At 40.1% G+C, this 23527-nt stretch overlaps 2 protein-coding genes across 4 annotated transcripts; one reads left to right on the top strand and one right to left on the bottom strand.

The window, feature by feature from the left end:
- Window positions 1–6077: 6077 nt before the first annotated feature.
- LOC139298867 (zinc finger protein 706) lies at window positions 6078–9701 on the top strand. The gene is made up of 4 exons (XM_070921670.1): window positions 6078–6109; window positions 7488–7638; window positions 8289–8411; window positions 8515–9701. The coding sequence occupies exons 2-3, from the start codon at window positions 7504–7506 to the stop codon at window positions 8382–8384; spliced, it is 231 nt and encodes a 76-aa protein (XP_070777771.1). The 5' UTR covers window positions 6078–6109; window positions 7488–7503; the 3' UTR covers window positions 8385–8411; window positions 8515–9701.
- Window positions 9702–9848: 147 nt separating this feature from the next.
- On the bottom strand, window positions 9849–22603 carry bmp8a (bone morphogenetic protein 8a). 3 transcript variants are annotated; one of them, XM_070921314.1, is made up of 8 exons: window positions 22545–22603; window positions 19565–20004; window positions 14148–14340; window positions 12650–12798; window positions 12328–12507; window positions 11895–11974; window positions 11578–11688; window positions 9849–10798 (listed from the first exon to the last, which is right to left on the bottom strand). In XM_070921314.1, exons 1-8 carry the CDS (start codon window positions 22601–22603, stop codon window positions 10649–10651), a joined length of 1362 nt encoding a protein of 453 aa, XP_070777415.1. In that variant the 3' UTR covers window positions 9849–10648. The 3 variants fall into 3 exon arrangements, with proteins under 3 accessions (XP_070777415.1, XP_070777413.1, XP_070777414.1); XM_070921312.1 differs by lacking the exon at window positions 22545–22603 and having other exon boundaries at window positions 19565–20842; XM_070921313.1 differs by lacking the exon at window positions 22545–22603 and having other exon boundaries at window positions 12337–12507; window positions 19565–20842.
- Window positions 22604–23527: the final 924 nt, after the last annotated feature.

Raw genomic sequence — 23527 nt, 5'->3', positions numbered from 1 at the left:
TGATTAACTCTGCAGGGTGCGTCACACTCAGAGCTGTCAGACTTTCTGTAGCTATGAAAAGGTGTGAAAAAGGCTCAGGGAGAGGAATCAAACATGGCTGATTTTTCTCTTCCCCAATTTCAGAAGCCACCCCACCCCCTCCTCACTCTCCTTCTCTTATCGCACGTGTAAATATCACTGATTTTTATTTTCCTCTTTTTACTTTTTATTACAGAGTTGTTTATATCTTATTTCCCCTCATCCTGTCGATGAAGCAGTCTTAGTTTGTGCATTTTTGTAAATAAGTTTCTTTTTTTCACAATTCAAAATGTAAATACTGCAAAGGAAAAAAAAATCAGCCTACTCCTCATGTTTGTTGATGATCTTTCTCTCTCTTTCTTGTAGTCCAGTGAAAATTGTAAAGTAGCTGTTACTCAGCTGTCCTCCCTGTTCGGTCCTCTGCGGGACCTCTTGACTGTTGAATGAATATTTCAAAGGTTCTGTTCCAAAATGTCCTCTTTCTGTTCACTTCGGGTTTAAAATATAAACGCCTAAGAATAGATTTTAGGGAGGTCACATCAAAGGACTGAGGCATGTCATGTTTGCAGCATCTTAAGTCTGGCCATGGACGCATGACAGTGCTCTCTCCAAACTGCCCATCTATATCTACTGTCGATCTATACAGTATAATAAATGCAAAATGGTTGAAACAATGATGTTTGTTTTACTTTTTTTTAAACAATGATCTGAAATCTGAAAGAGCACCTTAATGGAAGTAACTCAAAATCACATTTAACAGGCTGCAGATTCTCCACAAGAGGGAGCTGTTCATTCATTCTTAGACAAGCTCTGCACATCCCTCCCAAAGCCAATTTATAGTGAAACATATTCAGGATACGTTTTCAGTTTTATTTTATTGTTTTTTTTGTTGTCTTTTGGCGTTGGTAGTCCTGCGCTTTTTGTCATACTATTAAAATCCCTTCTGTCTATCCAGAGTAGTCAAGAGTGCAGAGGACAAACAATCACGCTAAGATCAATGTAAACTCGGATGCTAAAAAATTATCTTGAGGTGTAAATAGTTTTACATTGTGATTTAAAATGATAAATTGAAAGCTCAAAGATTCCCCTAAACTATAAAACAACTATAAAAAAGGAAAAAATGCAGACGAAACACTCAATGCCTGCAGGTTGCGCTAGCTTTTAGAGCGCAGACATGGACGAGGCCACAACTTGTTCTTTAAAGTGACTCGACTGATTTAGCATTGTGCTTCTATAACATTGTCTAAATGGACAGTTTACAAACAAAAATAATCAAAATCGATGCAGCAGAACCACAGATATCGTCTTTTTTATTCCCTGTCAAAACCTGGTGCCTACATTACCCACAATGCAACTCCACCGCCAACAGTCCAGTCTTAAGATTCGGATGTGTTACGCTAGTAGCAGCTAATGTAGCCTTGAGCAGCTAGCCTCAAATAAAGATGAGGAGCAGGCTACAGCGGTCTGATAAGCTCACTTCTTTCTAACTCCACTCCCTCAGATTTTCTTCATTTTCAGATGTTGTAGTCTTCAGTCGCTGTTGATGTTATCACATTTCACGCCGCTCTGGAGCCACAAAAGTCTTCATACAACTCCCCAAAACCAGTAAACTGACCTTGAGGTGTAAAATCATGTGTGTTCCTGCTACTTTTCTTGAGACTGGAAGTGCAGGTTTTGTCCTTCTTCCACATAGTTGATTGTTCTCGTTTTGGAACAGAACTTTGTTTGCGTGTCGTGACAGATCGCAATATATTATATATATATTATTACTGTGCAGTATTGAGAAAAACGACTCAGCTTCAGGTCAGAAAGTGCGCTGTCTGACGTCTTTAGTTGGACTGGAAATCACATTATGATGTCCAGCTGTTGTATTATGTGCTGTACGGCATTCAGACTTGCTGCTAATGATCACAAGACGTTAATGTTGTGACTGCAGACACAACCACCTGTCAGCTGTGTGTGTGTGTGTGTGTGTGTGTGTGTGTGTGTGTGTGTGTGTGGGGCCAGGTAACATGCAGAAGTGACCAATAGGTTCAAGTAAACTGAATCTCAGAAATTGTACTTTTGTTTGTGTTTTTAAAACTCACTTGCGTGTTAATATTACCTCCCTTATTTTAACTGCATCTCTTCATTAGTTGATGTGTCACTTTTATTTAATTTTTCACTCCAATGCTGTTAACTGTGGTGTCATTCTGCCCTGGTCGGATGTGTCGGGGTGACGGAGGGACAGCCGGAGAAAGAGAGAGAAAGAAACACAAACCTGTCCGTCTCTGTTCTGTGTGTGTATGATATGGACTCATTTACTGTAATAAAGTGATGAAACTGTGTGTAGATTGTGTGCAATGATTCTCTTTCGAGGTTTAGCTTTACAGTATGTACTCCTTTAGGCTCAGCTCCTTCTACAGACCTGCTGGACCCTCTGAGTGTGTTTAAAAGACGTCTTGACCTCTCTAGTCAGGCTGACCAATTACAAATATCAGTGTCCTACTAGCTTTATACTCTTTAAGTAGATTACTGCTGAAATGAAACTGAAAGGTTTTTTTAAGGAGTCTAATTTTACAGATTTCAAACCTTAAAATTTGCTGTGCAGATTTTTGCTGAAGAGACAAATTCAGTTTCAGGCTCGATGTCTTCGTCAGACGCTGCAGAAACATTCAGATGGTGTGTCCGGCTCCTCCTGTCCTCCAGTGAGACCCTGAACCCCAAACTGAATGAGAATAAAATGCTCCTCGGTGAGTATTTTATTTTGTCCCAAGGACAGAAAGTCTTAATAAGGCATCTAGTCTCTACCAGCCTTAGTGGAGTTATGTGTCACCAGTTACAGCAGCCAACAGGTTGGAGAGAGGAGGACGTTTCCACTCATCTAATCAGGAGCTGATTCCCAACCATGTTTGTGCACTTTTGATAAAGATAAGCCAGCGTTGATGTGGTCTTTGATTCTGTTCCGTAACACGAGTCAATCAATTACTTAAATGTCTGACTTGATCCATTATTGTAAATTCAATACCAGTATTTCCTGGTTGCTTTTTGTATAGAAGTGTTCTGTATGGAGAGATTCAGCTCCTCTGAAGCAGGTGAGATTTATGGGTTACAGTTTATGGATGTCTGCATATCTCATCTCCTGCTCGCTCATGAATGTTTCTTTTTCTGTGATTTTCTGACGGTCAGATTTCCTCGCAGCAGTTCATTACTCAGTGTAAACTATGAAAATAATTTGTTTTAAGTTTCCAAAAATGTATTTTGATTGACACGATGGAAATACTATAAAAAAGTATGAGTCATGAAAGTCAGAAATTCAACTTCCTTAACAAACTGACCGGACAAAACTGAAAAGGTGTAACTACATTACTACTTTCCGGTCCAGTTTTAATGAAACTTTAGGACCAACTTAACAAACGACATGAAAGTATCTTCTGAAGATGTTTAACTGCTGTCTGGATCTTCTTCCACAGCAGCAGATCCGTTGAAGGAGAGGAAGTCAGGTGAGACTCAACAAGACTGATTAAATGAATAAAGGAACTAGCGTATAGATATATAACTGTGTCAGCTACTGTGCATGTGTCCTTTATTTGTACTTGCACCAAGGAACAGTGCAAAATTCACATTTTCATAGTTATCTAAGGATTGTTGTAACACTAAGAAGATCACCATGCAGATAAGTAGGTACTTGTTAAACAGAAATGTCCACTTGTGTGATAAAGGATGAAATTGTGACTTCTGCTCTGCTGAACATGCCTAACCCTAACTGTGACAGTACAATCAAAACAAGAATAGATCAAAGGTAGGAAGGCTTATTCCTCTGCACAGCAAATGGAGGAGCCAACAGGAGACAACATCTTTGTCTTCTCTTTGGATGTTTGGACTCAGCTTTGCAACTTGAGATTTGAATTAATAACAAACTGTGACTAAACTCTTTATTAATCATCATTAATCAGTTAGAACAAAGGTAATTAATTCATTTTCCTGCCAGAGGAGAAGCGAGGAGGACTGCAGAGTCAGGCAATAGCAAGGATCATCAAATTGCAGATGTCAGGAAAGTTGTCCAAAGTTTTGTCTGCGTCTTCCCCAGAAATAAAAGATTGATTAGATGACGAATGAATCTTAAATTTCATATTATAGCTCGGTAAATTACTTAATTATAAAGACTTATCATAACTGTGAGATATCATTCAGCTCCAGTGGGATGGAGGCTCCTCCCTGACCACAGCTGCAAGCAAAATCCAGCCGCTTTCATGCATGTATTTCTTTTCATTTCTGTAACATTTTATTTATTTTTTATTATTTTCGCCAATTCAACAAAACAGTTTTAAGAGTACAAGAAAAGAATAATGCAATACAATTAGATAACTGCAGAGTCCATTTGAAGACACATCATGACCTCCTTGATCCCATATTTATTTTTCAAAGCCACAAAGAAATATGTGCATTATTCTCATATTTTAATACATGCTTGTATTTCTATGTAAGTGCGACATCCCTGCGGCCATACAGCTGTTCACCTCTGCTTTTACAGAAACGCTGTTGGACATACGGTGCCAACCTCGCATCCTTCCACAACCAACAGGAGTATGATTTGATCCGGGACTTGGTGATGAGGGACAGCAGACGTTATGGCGAAGCCTGGATTGGTGGCCATGATGCCGTCACGGTAACACGCAGAGACTGTGTGACCTCACGCGAGCCAAGCAGCTGGGATAGAAGCAAAAAATGCCTTTCAATAAGTCTGCCAGGTACAGTGACTCTAAATATCACAGAAAGGATTAACCATGTGGAGTAAACTTGTTTCTAAAATAAAAACTGGACTAGTGACGTTCCTCTCTTGTTTTCTCGTTAGAGGGCATCCTGAATAACAGATATTTATTTAACAGGCTTCCCCTCGTCTGTGGAACACGACCAGATGGATTGTTTTAAATTGTTGTTCCTGTTCTGAAAAAAACCCCAAAACACTTCATAAATCACATGAAACCGTTTCAAAATCAAGTATAAAAATCTAACATGCTGAAATCATTATTTGGAAAATAAAAGAGGTTTCTCTGAAGTCCCAAGAGTCTGGTTTTTGACCATCAGTCTTACGACAGTAAAGGTCCATCAATATTGTGTTCGAGTTTGACTTTTAAAAAGAAAATCTGATCCAGGTAGATGGTTTGTAGCAGTTTGACTTCTTCCAACTGGACTGTTTGGAGCCTCACGCTTTACTATATTGATAAATAATAATAAAACTATTTATATAGAACATCTCATAAAAGAAAAATCAATACAATGTTCACAAAAGATGTTTCACAAAAGATAACAAATTCACATACTTTCCCTTCCTAACCCCCCTTACAATGAAGCAAGTTTACCATAATTCAGCAAATAAAATATGATTCCAGTGATGTCTTACTTGGATGTCTTTTATTATGAAATACAGTAACACGGTAATCATTTCTCAGATGGCTTCCCACCTTTGTTTTATGGCCAGGGATGGAAAAGATGTTCCAAAACCTCATAGCGAAAGCTTCACACAGTAACTAGAGAAGATAATGTCTGAAGAAATTGTGGTGTTAAGGCTGGATGTTGAAAAGCTGACGCTAAACTGCATTGTTGGCTTAGTATTGTATGAAAAAGTAGCTGAAGGAGTATAAACATTTGGAAAAGTGATGACTTTTCCTTTAAGACCCAGATTTCCCAGCACAGTCTGGTATTACTGCATCCTGAACGCCATGTCATTCCATTAGAAACGGAGATTTAAGGAACACAATTCTGGTGGAGAGATTCTTAATCCTTTATTTATTTGTTGCCTATGATCAAGTTGAAATAAATTAAGTCTGAAAAATACGATCCAACTAAAAAAGTATTCATTTTTAATTGCAGAAAGTAAACTCTGCCAATGAAACCCCCCAAAAGTCCCAGAAACAAATACTGAGGACACGAGTTGCCATCACCGCTGCTGAAGCTGCAGCTCTGCTCCAGGCCGGCGGGGGGCGCTGTCTGTTACTCCTAACCCTAACCCTGACGTTGATGCGACGGTTAAAAACCTTCGTTGAAGTTTCCTCTGGCATTCAAAAAAAAAAGAGACCGACAAAAGAGCGAAGAGAGTCAAATCCCGAAGGTAAATCCGTCTGAAAACCAAACGATGTGTTACTGTTTAACAATTACAACTTATTTTGATCGACTTGTATTGGAAACTGTTTTCTTTATGTTCCCAGAATATTGTGTTGCACAGTAACTCGGAGTCACATGTAATCTTAGCTTTCCTAGTTAGCTTAGCTAAAGTGTTAGCAAGGCGGCGCCGGTTGACGAAAGGCCTGTTTGGACGATGCTAACAATTAAACTGGTTCTTTTAAGCTAAATATATTTAGACACAACGCCAGATGTGTGGCCATTTGTTAGCGTAATCAACCAATTAACACGTTACAGTTAACCATCAACAAATAAGTATGATAACAATATAGTAATCACTTGAAGGAAAACGTCGATGTTAATGGCGATTTAACGTGATCGTTAACATGGATACATAACCGTTAGTTAGCCAATGTTAGTTAAAGTCGCTTCTGTTGTGTTGTGAAATCGAGAGTCAAAGTATTAAAAATGTCATCTAGTTAGGAAACGTTAACCTCGCAAGCAGTCAGTCTAAGCAAGTTGTACTGATGATATTTGTGATTAAAGTTGGCGTTCATCAGTTTAAAAGTATCGTTAATGCTAACGTTAGCTTAATGTTCGTTTTTCTCTCTTTAGCTCACGTATGGCTTAGCATTGGATGGTCTGGTATGGCCTTTTAAGCAGAAAAAGACACTTGATTTCAGTGAAATAAAACCTGTGATGTTGTTGCACCTTAATAACTGTTCTCAGAGGAAACAGGTTACACCACGTACTGAGCTAACGGCGCATTGGTACACGAATAAGTAAACCACATATTGTTGAACGTGTTCCAGCTAAGAATTGTTTGTAATAATGGAAGCACCTGCACATTGAGTTAAGGGATACACTGAGTGCCAGTTTAGGTAAACACAGCTACAGCTGTCTTGTTATGAATCCTGCCTTCATGAAGGTTATAATGTTCAGTTCTTGTCGAAACTCTTTTAGAGAGGCGCTCAACTTTCTGGTCATTTTTGAGGCTGTAGTTTGTGATGTTGTTAAAGTGTATAGAGTTATCCTAAGGTGTTTCTAATATTTGCTATTTGTTGTGTCTGCACTGATCTGTGTCCACATCATAACATAGATTGTATCTTCGTGGGTTGATTAAAGAAAAATGAGACTTAGGATGTAGTATCACTAACATTGTAAGAAATTGGCATTAATCATCCAAATTTTAAGTCGTGTTATTTTTTAACAAATGTGACATGTCAAACCAGCTTATCACATTCTAATGTACCTGCTGCTGTTTATGTTTCACCCTGTGTTTAGATATATCCTGATGTCTCATTCTGTTTGTTTGTTTTAAGCGGCAGCGGTGGATAATCTGTGGTCTCTTTTTGTCGTTCCTGCAGGTCAAAGTTGAGGGCCATGGCTCGCGGGCAGCAGAAGATTCAGTCCCAGCAAAAGAACGCCAAGAAGGCGGCAGAGAAGAAGAAAGGTCAGGCCGCTGACCAGAAGACTGCAGCTAAGGCCGCACTGGTCCACACCTGCCCTGTCTGCCGGGTAAGAACACCACTGCGCTGCCAGATGTTACCTGCAGCTGCATACCGATCACATTTACTTGTAGTGTTTGTTTTCCACATGGGAATCTATTTGCGATCCAGTTAATTTCTTCAATGATGTGACGGCGAATTATTTTATCAGGTGTACGTGTTTTAATTTAATTGTTTTGCATTTTAATTCAATGCTACATCACTGCCACTTGTTGAGACATGAAAGAAATCTTGTCGAGCACTTTGAGATGTACTGTATTGAATTACGAAAATATATTTTTCTTTGTTTACACTTGTTGATCATAATGTGTGAAATCCAAAGCACCAGTAGATAATTTGACACTTCAAGTAGAGTCATTTGCTTTAGGGCTGCAATTAACTGTTATCTATTTTCTTGATTAATTGTTTCGTCCATAAATGTAAGAAAAGATTGAAAATGTATAATTTTGCAGTACTATAGGTGGTGTTCCCAAATTCTGACTGAAATCAGAATCTTTGGCATTTTTGCTTGAAAAATGACTGAAACAACTAATTATACAAATAGTTCCAAATTAATTTTCTCTTGATAAATTAGTCGATTAATAGGCTAATGTTACACATCTAATTTGTTACCACAAGATGAAATAAACTGAAACCACGATTCTCTCTTCTTCTTTTCAGACCCAGATGCCAGACCCCAAGACCTTCAAGCAGCACTTTGAGAGCAAACACCCCAAGTCCCCCATGCCTCCTGAGCTGGAGGATGTTCAGGCATGAAGAACTGCTGACTGGACCTGAACCCGGGTAAGACTGTAGTCCTCTCTGTAAGCTGTAGTTTTTCCTCTTAGACTGCCGTTTGTATGAAACCTCTCAAAGTTACTATGAAGAGATTTACTGTTGCTTACAGATACACATCGACCACAGACTAAACGTTGAATCACGGCGCCTGAAGGATGTTGATGACGAACACTGGGACCCGTCAGTATTCATGGACAACATTTTGGGATGGAGGGAGGGGGTGGATGTGTGTATGTGCTGTGTACGTACATGTGTGTTTTTGTAAGGGGAAACAATAACGACGGGGCACAAGTACACCAGCACCCCATTTTTATATTTATTGTGTACAACTACCTTGCTATTCCAGATGGAGGAGGGGCCAGAAAGATTGCCTGCTAACACTGAATAAAACTATGTTTTGACTAATGACTGGGAGATGTGATAAGTCTGAAAAAGCTACTATGGGAAGTAAAAATAAATTGGATGTATGGCTCGCTAACTGCTAAGTCCAGAGGAATAGACGGCACATTTAAGGCCCCTACTACAGATCACATCACTCATCCACAATGGACGAGGCACCGCTGTTGGGTTCAACTTTGTAACTCCTCATTTTATTTTCCCTTTCACTTGATCAGAAGGCATTCACACGATGTCGCCATCAGTGCAAACCCTCCATAGAAGATAAAAATTAGAGTTTTCATGAACATTGGCTTCTTTAAAATCACTAAAAATCCAATTGTATAACTTCAGAATTTACAGTTGTTAATGATGAAAAGCAGGATATAACTTTTATTTTTGGAGATTCATGGTTTTACAGACCCTACAGCTGCGCCTCCTCTGTGCTGCTGCTCCACAGGTGTCCACACTCAGTTACACCTCACAACAGTACCTCACAGCAAGTCTCATAGTGTGTTCTTTTTTTACCCCCCCCCCCCCCCCCCCCCCCCCCAAATCCATCTCCTTCTGCTCATTTTAATATCGTTGTCCTCCTCGGGGATGTTTCCCAAAGTAATCTTGGCAATAACCTCATCTTTGTCCCACTTCAGTTAAACCAGGACACGATTTGTTTTGAAAACCAAGCACTCACCCCCTCCAACACACACACACACTTATATTTTCAGCTGTTGTCAGTTTGAAGAAATTATAAGTCGCCACAATGACTGAGAGTTAAAGAAATGTGTTCATTAACTGCCTGAATGATTACTCCCTGTTTTTCGTTCTTCATATATTCACTAGCAGGCAAAACTTCACTCATTTGCTTTCACTGTACTTTTTTTTTTTTTTTTACCCTTTTCAATAAATTGAACAATGTATTTAAGGTGACCCGTCTCCTCAGCTGATTCTGTGTTCATGACGAGATGAAAGATGTGATGCACCATGTAGAGTATGTGTGTCCACAACAGGGCTGCAGCTTATTGTTATTTTCATGATCAATTAATCCTCAAAAATTACTTCAACGATAAATCGATTGTCAGAATAGTTTATTTTTCTGTCAGTCGATTAATTGGTGCGGCAACATTTCACTCTGGCGTCTCTGTTTGCAGCAAGTCTAAAATAAATGTAATCCTCAATACTTCAGAAGTCCTTAATGTGAATATTTTTATTAATTCAATACAATTTAACATTTTCTCTTCATATAGAATTTGTGTTGCAACAATAGAAGTGCTGTCATTTCATGTCTCATATAAAAAAAACAAAACAGGCATCACTAGTGGCACATTCTGCCATCTAATATCATTTGCCATTTAAACTTGTCTGTGAACAATAAGCCTGAATTCATTTGTAAAATTCAATGTGGTTTGTTGCTGTTAGGAATAAAAAGATTCTAGTTTTCCCTGTCGGGAGGGAAAGTGAATGTATTGAAATCACGTTTGTACTCTTGTAAAGTTGTTAAATAAGTACTGTACTTCCATATAGTCTGTAGCTGAAGGTTATTCTGCTGAAAATGTGAGAAGTATTGGTTAGACAGAGTGCTGAGGTCCAGCCGACAGTTCGGACATAAACACCCAAAACCCAGAAAACGCTGTAATCAAAATGTTAATATGTGAACTTTGACTTTTGGAGTTTGTCAAGACGCTTACGTCACTGATAACAGCACTCAAACACATCACACAGACCTGTTAAATTAGATTTCTGGTGCCTTTGTCATCCAACGTCAAAGGTTTCTGCAGAGTTCATGTCTGGAAATCATCCAGGTACGTTAGTTTGGTTTTGGACTGGACTCTCCTCAGCGTCCAGGCTACTAAGTGGAACCTGTGTGACTTTCATAGACAGCCACAGGTTTTAACCACCATGTTACGGTGTTTCTTGAGGATGACGTTGTTGTTGTCGTCATAGAAGAGGACGGAGATGGGACTGAGCTTGGTGGGAGCGCAACACGCCTTCGGGACCTCGTCGGGCTTCAGGAGGTGGACCTGAGAGTGAAATAGAATTAGTATTTACAATTCAGGTATTTGACTAAAGGCACTATCCTACACTTAGCTATATGTGACTATATATACCGTTTAGTCCAGTGGTTCCCAACCTAAAGGGTCAAAGGTCACAAGATAAATCTGTGGGGATGTGAAAGGACTCATGGGGCAGTAAAGAAGAAAAAAACAAAGTTCTGCTGGACACATTAATGCGTTCATGTTTTGGACTTTTCCCTGATCTCTGCTGGTTTTGTGAAATATTGGCGTCTTTCGACCTTACACAGTTATTAAAATGAGACGTTTAGATGTAGAACTGCCAACAACTCAGACATCTGAAACATGACAAGGGGCCCAAACTAGAGGTCACAAGCCAGAAATGCTGAGGGAACCACTGGCTTAATATATAACAAGGCATTTTATTTTATATAATATGTTAAATCCTAATCCTGAAAAGTAACTAACTATGAATGTAGGAGAGTAAAAAGTACCTCAGATTTGTACTGAAGTAAATGTACTTTGTTTCATCCCACCACTGATACTGAGCACCACATTATCAAAACATTTGTACGTGTAATGTCAACAGAAGTCAAACATATGGGTTACAATATCAGAAAAAAAGATATTATCTGAAATGATCCTGTAAGACAGAGGTGTTCAGTAAGGAGACAAATATAGAATAAATAAACGTGTGGTCAAGTATTTATCTGCTTTTGGTCCACTTTCTAATGTGTGTTTGTGTGTGTGTGTGTGTGTGTGTGTGTGTGTGTCGTCGCTGTACTGACCACTTGCTGGATGAGCGCGTGGTTCGTGGCGTTCATGCAGGAGCCCAGAGGATAAAAACACTCTCCGTCACAGTAATACGCTGAGTATCCAGTGGGGGCCAGAACCCAGTCCTGAGCAGAACCACAGACATAAAGTTGATGATCAACAATCATCAAAACGTTCTTATCTAATAAACAATCTGAGAAATACTACCACCATATAATCTGACATAAAATAAGGATCAATATTGCAACAGCTGAAAGTGAAAGATAACAGTAAAATCCTTCACTTTATTAAATGTTACTACTTAAAATAGAAACTTAAATCCTGAGCTGACCTTCCATCCCAGGTCACTGAAGCTGACGTACAGTTCGTGTTTTTTACAGGGCTGACCTCCGCTGTTGGCAGGACTCCGATCTGAACACAGAAGAAGAAACATTTAGTAAAATCAAAGTGACTGAATGATTCACTTTGATGAAAGTGGAGGTTTTCAAGACTACTGTTCACTTTACAGTTTCTATATTTCAAGGTTTTACACTGATGAACTTCACAGTCAATACATCATGTCTCAGCAAGTTTAGTTCCCTTCAGTTTCATTCAAAATGAGTTACTATCTGTATAATAAAAAACTGATGTATTTCAGTAATTTCTTCTTGCTGAAACTCACTTAAGGATGTTTTATTGACAGATGATTTCCACATCTTTACTCTAAATTAATTTTAACTCCGTGTAAAAACCTTGTAAGACACAAACAACTGATGGAACCTAACTATGGATGCTGGGGACCGGGAGGTCATATTTGGGTTTCTTCTTGCGGGGATGTGGCTTGACGGCTCGTGGCGGCCGACACGGGACCTGACTCTCCCTGAAGAAGGTCACCATGAAGGGCTGTTTGGAGCGAGGGCCCCTGCGGCCCACCAACCCGATCCAGCCTGCAGACAGGGAGCGGTCTGGAAGAGGACGCAGACGTTTGAATAGACATTAATGAAGTTCAGTTTTACCACTTTGAGATAAATCATTTCAAATAATCTTGGAGTAAAGTAAGAAAGTAACAAAGAAAAGTGGTGTTGTGTAGCCCAGTGGTGCACCCACCCTCCTCTGTCTCCACATAGAGGCGTATGCCCAGGTTGCTGCGGGGGTGGAGGAGCCAGTGGTTGGAGGCCGAGGTGACGTCAAAGGCCAGCCAGCCCTCCTGTCCTGCAGGCACCGACTGCATGTCCAGCAGCACCAGCTCTGGCTCTCTGAGGGAAAACAGAACATAATGTGACTTTGATCAAACTGCTAAGAGTCAAAGTTAACAAAGATGAACATCAGAAACTTTTGAATAAAATACATTTAATACATTTTTTTTTTATACTAAGAATACTCAAAAACACATACATTTGAAGAGATCACTTTTTTCTTCATGCATGTATAATATAGGCATGTATAGATGTGCATGTACGTGTATGTATGCAGGCATATATATATATATATATATATATATATATGCATGTGTGTTTATGTAAGTATGAACAACACCATGTGTAAGGAAATGTAAATTTACAAAATGTATTAATACAATAAAATAAAATAAAATAAAATAATAAATACATTTAAGAGGTCTAGATAAACGAAGAGGTTAAGAGCAGATCCTCCTAAGCACACGCCTGAGACATGTTTTGCACTGATTGTACAAACTGATCATGATCAATAATACGTTTGCTGAACTGAACATTTGATAGAATGTTACACCCCTTCAAAATAAAAGCTGGCATTGGTTTTATTTGCAATGAAGCAGCTTTCTCAATCTCCAAAGACAATTAGTCTTCACACACCGGGAGAGGTCAGAGGTCACAAACAGAGCTCGAACCCTGTTAGTCAGTTTGAAGGACCGTATTCTTAATTTTTAGGCCACACTATGAGTGTATCAGTGTTGCTGTTGTCAAATAAAACTCAGAAAACACTTTTTTTATTTTTACACATCAAGGTCAGTTTACTCATCATGGTTAGTACTAAGACTTTCCAAAGTCGGAGAAAATAACTCTGATGATGAGTTAGGCTTGAGACTTGAGACTTTGACATAAACCTGCATTATTATTATAAAATGGGGGGGTGGAGGCGGAGGAGGTCTAATGACAGACTTTACTGAGTTGTATTTTAGAGAGTGTTTTTGAAGCCTGACTTTTGTAGCTTCAGTCTGTCTCTTTTAAGTCCCACAACTATGTGCTGTGTAATTCTAAATCATTGGAGTGCCTCTTAAATACCAAAAACATTCAAATACTAAAGAAGGCTTCAACTGGACTTGATGTTGCGACCTACGACACGGTGACAAAGGTTGAATCTTCCATCTGGAAGAATAAAAAAATGACTTGCTATCTAATCTTTTTCTTTGAGTTAGACTTTCAGATCACGAACATCCAGTACTAAGATTTGTTTGCAAGTGAAAGACGAGAGGTGGCACCACAAGATGAGAATCAAAAGTCTAACATCATTGATTATTTAGCGCCTTATTATTGAAAACGTGACAGTAATAATATAAATTTCAGGCTCTACAAAAACAGAAGAAAGAGAGAAAAAGCAAATACAGAAAAGGTAGACTGGAGGTAACCTGTGTCTGTTCTCTCGCTGGATCTCGTAGACGGAGATGTGCAGCGTTCGGTTGGCCCTCTGGCCCATCGTCAGCGTCTTGTAGATGCGAAACTCTGCTGCCGTCACCGTCTCGCCCTGAGGGAGCGGCGTCAGGTCGAAGCGAAACTCCTTCCAGTACGGACGAGGCTGCAGGAGGTCACGCTCCTGCTCCACTGCAGAGAGGGAGAGACGCATTTCAAAGAGAAAAGAACTACAGCTACAACTCTACCATGAAGGCTTAGGATGAGTACATTTACTCTAAATCAGAGGGAAATATTGTACTTTTTACTCCACTACATGTATTAAAGCTATAGTTATTAAGATTTGACATAAAAACACATGATAATCTTTTAAAATACAACACATTATATGTTATATATCAAACCAGTGACTCCCAGTCTTTTTGACCTGTGACCTCTTACAGAAACCAGTGTCTTGGGGCCTCTCGTCTTGTTATAATGAATTATTACCAGGTTGACATAAGAGTGATTCCACCTCTAAACTTCTCAGATGATTTCATTTAAATAACAGTTTGAAGCCCAAAGAGGTAAATTTATTCAATATATCACAAAAACATCAAAGATTAGACAAAAGTCCAAGAAATGAAAACAGGCTTCCTGCCGCATTAATCATCTCACGACCCCTCAGATTTATCTTGTGGCTCTTTGCAGGGTCCTGACCCCACAGTTGGGAACCACTGGACTAAACTGTATATAAAGTATTTAAAATTAACTAACTGTATATAAAGTATTTAAAACTAGCTAACTGTATATAAATTATTTAAAACAGCTAACAGTAAAATGTTGCTAACACACTGAAGCATTAGTATGAACAATTATGATGTCATATATAATCATATATATATATATATATATATAATATATATCAGTTTTTCTGCAAACAAGTACTTTTACTTTTTACTACATTGAGTAAATTTGGCTAATAATACTTCAGTAGTTATACTTAAGTAGGATTTTAAGTGCAGGACTTTTACTTGTAGTGGAGTATTTCTACATTACTGTTGTTGTTTTGACACTTTTACTTATTTGATTAAATGATTAGTCGATTAATCATTCAGTCGATTTGCTGCTTTTCTGGGTTTTATATGATCTTTAACTGAATATCTTTGAGATTTAAAGAAATGTTTGGATAAAACAAGGAACATGAAGATGCTCCCGTGAAGTCTGGGAAATGATTGTAGACGTTTTTCACAATTTTCTGACATTTTACAGACAAACAATCGATTAACTATTAGGTGGTGATGAAAATGATGGAGCCTGAAATTAGGTTAAAAGATATTTCAACGAAGGACAGCCATGACAGCCAAAAGGTTTCTAGTGATAGAATACAAAGTTACCCCACAGAGAGATAATACTCACACAAAGTAAATACAAGTGAAAAAGCTGAGCTCAGTTTAGCTGGAGAGTCTAATGAAACGTGTCGGACAGAGAGCCGCGAGAGGAATCACATGAGACAAGTTCTAGTTTGAAGCAGATGTAAGAAAACAGAAATCGTGTTGATGCAACTGTGAAAGCGGAGCGAGAAAAGTGTGAAGGTGTGGAGGAGATGAGATCACTGGGAGATGAGTCAATGAAAGGGACTCAAAGGGAGGAGAACAGCGGTGGAGGAAGTATTCAGTCCTTTACGTAAGTAAAACTATGCTAAAATACTCCAATACAAGTCCTGCATTACACTGAAGTAAAAGTAAGACTCACAGATACATGTACTTAAAGTAATTAAACGTAGTCATTGTGCAGAAAAATGGCCCCTGTTAGTGTTGATGATAATTATTAGTGATTAATCTTAATATATCAGTAGGATTTTACTATTGTAGTTGCTGAAGGTGAAGCAGATTTTTAACAACTTCATATATTGTTGTGTCGTTCTATAACAATACATTATATTACACAAGTATCTACGTAGTAACTGTAGCTATCGGACATTTGTACTGTAAATATGAAGCTACCTCCAGCAGCTAGTTAGTTTAGCTTAGCATAAAGACTTCCCCTGTTCCCCACTGTTCCCAGTCTTTGTGTTAAGCTAAGCTAACCAGCTACCGGCTTCATATTCATCCTGCAAGCACAAGAGTCGTATTAATGTTATCCAACTCTCAGCAAGAGAGCGAATAAGTACATTCCCCAAAAAAGTTCTTCAAAACTGTACTCATGTCCAGTACAAATAAATGTATGTATATATTTTTTTCCCTACCAAGTCTTACTACGCACCAGTTCTGCACTTTATTTACCCAGAGAAGATTTATGAAGCGTGTGCACTCTTTTTCACCAACATCCTGCATCACACTCACACTGAACAGGATGAAGGTGAGGTGCTTTGCCTAAGAGAACCTGAGCGGAGAACATGATGATGTTCCACTTCACTCTGCCAAACGTTTGATCATAAAACTTACTGGGAGGGGGGGGGGGGGGGACACACCCCTGAAAGGCGTCCTGTTAAAAGAACAATATGTAAATGAAGAGGTGAGCAAAATCCACACATGAAACCGAAACACCAGCGCAGTGTGTGTCCTTGTGGAACCCCGCAGGGACACGAAACAGCTCTGGTCACTGGGGTTTGGCACACACACACACACACACACACACACACACAGAATAAAGAAAATAGAGATACTAAGGACAGGACACCCCTGATGCGTTGGGCGTGCTCATATCAGCACACACACACACACACACACACACACACTGCAGTAATTAGAGACACTTAGTGCCCTGAACCGCAGCAGCTGCTCAGCACACACACCACTAATTGCAGCCCTGCCTGGTATTTTTAGAGTCGCTCCCTCCGCAGCAGTATTTTCATCTCGCTTCGGACCGTTTGCTTTTTTTTCTCTCTCGGTGTGTGTCAGTGGGGCCTTTAATTCTAACCAGCTGTGTCTTCCCATTACATATGCGTAGGAACACACACCCATGCCTGTTTGATTCAACTTACATGAACTACACACGTTGATTAGATTAGTGATAGAAATAGAGGCTAAATATCTGCTGCGGAGAACATACGAGTAATATATGTAGAAAGACTATAATTCTGTCGCACACGAGTCAAATACGCGGTTCTCCTGCAGTCGGTCCAGGTCTGCGTGATGTGTTCGGCTACAGTTCAGTGTCGATTTGATGAGGTTTAAAAGGTTTCACGGCAAAATAAAAAGCTTCACCATTTGAGAGGAAACGCTGGCGTGCGCTGTGGGTCACTATTAAAGGCATGAGTCACTTTTGAGTCACCTTTGTTTACAAAGTCGTGGTTTGGAGGATGACATGCTGTGTTTTTTTTTTTTAACTTTTTTGCAGTGTTGACTGATAAATTTGAGGGTGCATTTTCTTCTCCAAAACAGAGCTGAGTTTCATGAAGGGAAACCTGTCATTTGATGCGAGTTCATTAAAGACCCCGAGCAGAGAGGGGAGATGATGTTTCCCACGGTGAACCGGGTGCAGATCAGGAGGAAGGAAGCCATTCGGAGGAGGATGTTTAATTCTTATGCTTCGACAGATAGGCATCAGTCAGGCTACTGTGAGCACAGACGCTCACGCAGGATCTGGGTGTTTAACAGTATTTCTTATATTTCATTTAGTGAAGCAATTAACTAAATTAAAATGGTTTTTTCTAATCTATCAATAATCTCGCCGTCACAAGTTCCCAGAGGCTTCAAATTGCTTGAATCTTCACATTTTAGAAGCTGATTTTTGGCTTCTTTTTTTTGTGCTTGAAAAATGATTTAAACTATTAATCGATGATCAAAATTTTTGGTGATTCATTTTCTGTTGATGGACTAATCAATTAATCAACTAATCATCTGTATAAATTACTGATTCCCTGCTTGAAAGTATCACCAATTATATCCAGTTACTTACTTACTACATATTTAATACGGACAATTTAATGAAATTTAGAGAACTGATTGTTCCCTCTTGATAAACAATATCATGAGATCTTTAAATGTTTGAGCCCGTTATGTTGTAATCTGTTCCTTTTAGTCATGTTCTTGAGGAAACTTGTTTCTGTTCATGTGACAGGCAGAAACCTCCATGAGAAGATCGGAAGCGTTGCGGTCAGGTTTACTAATCCTTTCATCGTCGATCCCCGTCCTCTATCAATCATCGCACCAGAGATATTCTCGGTGCTGGAACATTTTCCCGACGCTCAGTCCAGTTTGGCTGTAGCAGCGAGGCTGGTGGATTTAGGAATGCTGGGTTGAAATGGAAACCTACCAATATAGTTCAGCCATACTGACATTGGTTTTAATCCTCTCTGTGGGGGTGAATGTTTGTGGAAATTTGCACAGCGGAGAAACTAAAATGGCAGCACCGACATGTCGCTGTCAATGTCATCAAGTTCACACACAGTGTAATTTCATCCTGCCAGAGTTTACATTTTATATCCAAACCGCGAAGTCAAAAACTGCTCTGTCATTCCAAACTGATGATAAGATGTTCTCTATTCAAGGTTAAAAGAAAAGCTTGACATTTTGGGAAATACACTTGTTTCGCTTACTCGCCAAGAGTTAGATGAGAAGATAGATACCACTCTCATGTCTGTCCGTTCAATACAAAGCTACAGCCAGCAGCCGGTTAGCTTAGCTTAGCACAAAGACTGCAAATAAGGAGAAACAGCTAGCCTGGCTCTTTCAAAATGGAACAAAATCCACATACCAGCACCGCTGAAGCTCATTAATTAACACGTTATATTTCGTTTGTTTAATCAGAAAAACAGAAACGTAAAAACAACAATTTGTGTTTTTTTTTGTTTTTTTTACAGAAACAAAAACGTAAAAACAACAATTTGTGTTTTTGTCACGTGGGTTTATGTGTTGGACTATGTCTCTAGGCCAAGAAATACTTGAGTGCCCAACCCCCCTGTAAAATTAAACTGTGGTGTTTTTACACTGATTTTATACAGGTTAAACAAATAAGTCATAAAGTGTTAATTAGTGAGCTTTAGAGGCGCTGGTTGGCCGACTTTGTTACCTTTGGGCAGAGCCAGGCTCTTTATGCTAAGCTAAGCTAACCAGCTGCTGTTTCCAGCTTCATTTTAAAGGTACAGACATGAGAGTATCAATCTTTTTATATAACTCTCCGCAAGAAAGGAAATAAGCGTATTTCCCAAAATGTCAAATACTTTTTTAACTTTAAGAAGTGTTTGCTTTTATTTCACTGTTCCTGTTACTTCCCCTCCACTGTGCTTACCACCTGATCACCTGACGAAACACCTGTCTCCAGTACTGTGTTGACTTATTCTTTGCTTTTCTATTGATCTGTAGGTGGTGCTCTTTCTTTGTCTCTTCAGTCGTGGTTGCACCAGAAACGTAAACTCCATCACTTCCTGTCTACATTTTTTCCAGGGATCACTCACCCAATAGCAGCTGACTTCACGGACTGATTCACTCACCCAGGTTGACGAAGCTCATCACCGTGTCGGCCTCGCTGACCACCGTGCCCAGCGGTGGTGTGTGCGTGCTGAGGGTTGGCGGGGCTGCGTGGCTGACCTGAGCCAACCTTTCTGCCCCCCCAAACCTTCCCATGCCAGGTCCGTTTACAATAATTTCATTCCCGTCATCCTCCCCATCAGCCGACATGGCGTGGTACAGGTCCAGCATGAAGAGCGGCGCAGAGGAGGGCGGTCGTAGCGGCGGGTGGGGTCTGGGTCGCCCTGGCAGACCTAAGATGGACAGGATCTCCTTCTGCATCTCCTTCTTCTCGCGGCCACTGAGCCGCCTGAAGCTGGAGTGGACCACGGCCTCGGCCTGCTGGCTCCACAGGGAGAGAAAGAGCAGGAGCAGCAGGGGCAGGAGGAGCAGGGTCCTGGGGTGGAGGAGAGGTCGGTGGGGCCTGGAGGTTGATCCAGACCCCATCGCGCTGCTTTTGCTCTTGCTGCAAAGACAAGAGGAGCTGTGGGAGACGTTTGAGGCCATGGCTGTGGTTTGCGCTTGTTTCTTCTTCTCTGCTGGCAAATCAAGATCTTTATTCTCACAAATAATCGGCTGCACAGGTCTCTTGACTTCAGTTTATCTTCCCTCCAGTGTTTCCAGACTGACAACCACAGTGTTTTCTACTCCTCTGACTGTTTGTCCTCCTGCTTCAGAGTCACCGCAGACAAATGCAGTGCTGATTTATGCCTGATGTGTTTAGAAGAGAGCTGGCTCTGTGTTTACCGCCTTAAACTGCCTCTGTTTATCTCTCCCTCCCCCCTTGCCTTCCTCTCTCTCCCTCTTCTACCTTCTCTAATCTTGAAGAAAAAAACAAAAACAAACTCCTCACCCTCTGATCCACTTCTCCCTCACCTCTTAGTCGTGCAGCAGAAGAAACAGAGATAATGAGAGTGAGGGCATAATTACAAGCTTTTCGATGTGTTTTGAATATAGACAAACAATGCCTCTATGGAAGATTGGTCTTTGCTTTGAAGTTGTAAACTTGGAGGATGGAAAGCAATTTCGGTGATGAGCAGGTGCCGCAGAGATTGGAGGGAAATTTGAGAGCTGCGTCACCAGGTTTGCTCCCAGTCCTCCTTGACCTCAGGAGGAAATGAAGTTCACACTTTGCAGCGAGTCAACGTTCAACCAGAGACATCATGAGAATTGTCTTCAGTGGAGAAATCGCTGCTGGAAACTTTTATCCAGTCATCCCTGAGTACTTATTCATCCATTCAGGACCGCTCCCCTCCCACACGTCTCTGGGGTTCCAGATGTCTTTCTTAATCCAATTTTTAACAACGATAACTCCAGGAAATTGTTTCCTGATTGTAATCCTTGGGAGAGGCGAGGGGTTTCTCCTTCAGCCTCGCGCACACTCTCAGTGCCTGTTGGGAATAAAAGCAGAGCTGTGCAGCAGCGAGAGTATCCCGTGTATGAAGCTCAGAGAGTGTAACAGTTGTTCATAACCAGGAGGGAGTTTCCCTCCCAGCCTCCGCCTCTCGACCTCTTTCAAGTCTTTAAACTTCTTCCTTCTGCTGCTTACATCTCCTCATCACCCCTCCCAGTGGTCTCTTTGGGGAGACCTCATCTCTCTCTCCTTCTTACCTCCACCCATCTATCTTTTGATCTTCTCATGACTGCTTCCTTTCATAGCTACTCAAAGTCAAGTCTCAGGCGGGTTGGCGGGAAGGATGTCGAGTGGCCTGATGCCCTGTTTAATAGCAACTCTACTTACAACTAGGGGCTAGGGGCCAAAAGTGGACGTAATTTCTCTACAAATGATGATCTCAGAGTATGGAACGCCAAAACTGGCAAAAGGCAGTAACAAGTTATCAAATTAAAAATATAACTGAATACTTAAATAATACTTAAATGGAGGGTAAAAACAACTACAGATCTTTATACTTTTCCTTTCACCTTAAGGCAGTTAGTAAAAAAGCTGCTTAACTTTAATTTACGACCAATCAGTTGATGAAGTAAATGGAAAATTCATTTATAAAATAAATTAAAACTCAATTTATTTTTTGACTCCTAAGTTTCCTATTTTTTGGGATATACTGAGAGGACTGTGTGGCTAGCTAGCTAGCTTACCTGCAACAATGGCAGCTAAATACACAGATCACTAGCTTTTTCAGCTAGCTACCTAGCTAAAGCCAACTTTCCTTGTAAAAATACACCAGCCAGTGTTAACAAATGTTAATCATCTATATACTTTACTACATCTCACTGTAGGATCACTGTGTAAACTCTTTTAACAGTAGCTACTGTAGCTAAAGCATTTTAGCTGGCAAGCTAATACCACGAAAGTTAGCTAGCTAACACTAAAAAGTTGTTTTGACATTGTGAGCAAAAAGACATTAAATCACTCAAATACAAAATGTGAAAGGAGACACCATATAGGGCCAAAAGAGACAAGCTCTTGAAGATTTAGATAATGTTATGAACATATTAGAATGGTATCTGTGAACGGCCAGCTAAATGCTCCTTTTTCACTCCAGTTTAACTGAACCTATAGTATTATTTATTGATGTATTTAGTTATATATATATATCTTTTGTCAGTTTCAGGGCTCCATAGCGGTGGGAACATTTGTTACTTTGGATAAATTGTTTTTTTTAAAGTTAAAGCTCTAAAATCTCCATCTGTCATTGCTGTGGTTTGGAGCCAACAAACTCCAAAGCAAGTCTGCCATCCAGCTAACATTAAACAAAAACTTTGAACACTTCTGCTCTGAAGTGGCAGGTTTTTGCGTTTCACTGTGTAACACCATTTCCCGTTGAGCCATTCATTAGTTTACCGAGCTTGCTCTGCAAGCGAGCCTAATGCAAACACACTCGGTTCATGTGTGTGTCTAAACCAAAAGGATTTGGAGGGAAGAAATGACTCAAATATAGTAGTGAGGTTCAGCCCTGTGCCAGCCCGTGTTTGTGTACTCTTTTCTTCAAAGCGGCCTGGTACTTGTGGTCACTTTGAAAGGCATGAATAACACTGACCAAACCAAACTGACCGCGGTTCATTTTGTCCTGGCTGAAAGGGCGAGTCCCAAATGCCAGGAATTAACGCTCTGCCCATTTTGTTTTTCTTTCCTCTGCACATCTGCAACTTTAGGAGGTTTTGTCTGGAGAGATAATGGTGAGCGGAGTGAGAGAAGATGAAGAGGAGGAGTGCGGAAAAGAAAAAAAAAAAGAGGGACTGAAGGGGAGCTGAGTGCCCTTAAAACCATATAAACCCAACAGAAATGAAAAATGACATTCCTGAGAGACAGAAGTGGTGGAACAGAGCGAGGACTGTCATCAGAGAGAGAAGTCTGGGATGACAGATGGACTGCAGGGAGGACGGGCGGAGATGGATTGAGAGTGGACAGAAAATGAGGAGTGTGTGTGTGTACACACAGCTGCAGAGGGTGGACTCAGACCTCATCATCTCCAGTGGAACCACCGAATAAACAGGACCAAGTTATTTTCAAAGTCTGCCTTTCTGTCTCGCACAGAAACATAAACTGGGACGGTGAATAAGAACGTACAATCACAAAGACAGAGCGGGGGGGAAGAAGACATATACAAATTATTAAAATTACTTTCAACCATCACCACCACCTCCCCTGTGTTTACCTACTATGTCCACAGAAGTGAAGATCCAACCGGGTATGTCCTTATCTTTTACAGGATAATTATCTAGAAATGTCCGGTCACTGCCTCCGTCTGAGGTCTGCTTGCAGGCGTGAGGGAATGTGGGCACACACATGCACACACAAGAGAAGAATTAACAAATTACATCCATTTAGCTCTCTCCAATCTATACAAAAAATAAAAATACACATAACTTTTAAAAAAGTCCTATGTAAGAATTTTGTATGTGCGCACTGCCTGTTAAAAACTGATCAGATACAACACTAAAAGACTAAATAAAACTAATTAAAATCATAAAAAATGAGAAAATTA

The sequence above is a fragment of the Enoplosus armatus genome, chromosome 16 (genome assembly GCF_043641665.1).
Source record: "Enoplosus armatus isolate fEnoArm2 chromosome 16, fEnoArm2.hap1, whole genome shotgun sequence".
Taxonomy (NCBI): Eukaryota; Metazoa; Chordata; class Actinopteri; order Centrarchiformes; family Enoplosidae; genus Enoplosus; species Enoplosus armatus.
Note: the sequence above shows the minus strand (reverse complement) of the source record. Positions and strands in the feature narration are given on the sequence as shown.

What these genes read in the sequence shown, in the direction of transcription:
- LOC139298867 (XM_070921670.1), top strand. Translation starts at nt 7,504, where the DNA reads ATGGCTCGCGGGCAGCAGAAGATTCAGTCCCAGCAAAAGAACGCCAAG. An exon ending in ACACCTGCCCTGTCTGCCGG is followed by an intron (nt 7,639 to 8,288) that starts GTAAGAACACCA and finishes TCTTCTTTTCAG; the next exon opens with ACCCAGATGCCAGACCCCAA.
- bmp8a (XM_070921312.1), bottom strand. Translation starts at nt 20,087, where the DNA reads ATGGCCTCAAACGTCTCCCACAGCTCCTCTTGTCTTTGCAGCAAGAGC. An exon ending in CCCGGTCCCCAGCATCCATA is followed by an intron (nt 11,975 to 12,327) that starts GTTAGGTTCCAT and finishes TTCTGTGTTCAG; the next exon opens with ATCGGAGTCCTGCCAACAGC. An exon ending in TCAGTGACCTGGGATGGAAG is followed by an intron (nt 11,689 to 11,894) that starts GTCAGCTCAGGA and finishes GGTTCTGCTCAG; the next exon opens with GACTGGGTTCTGGCCCCCAC.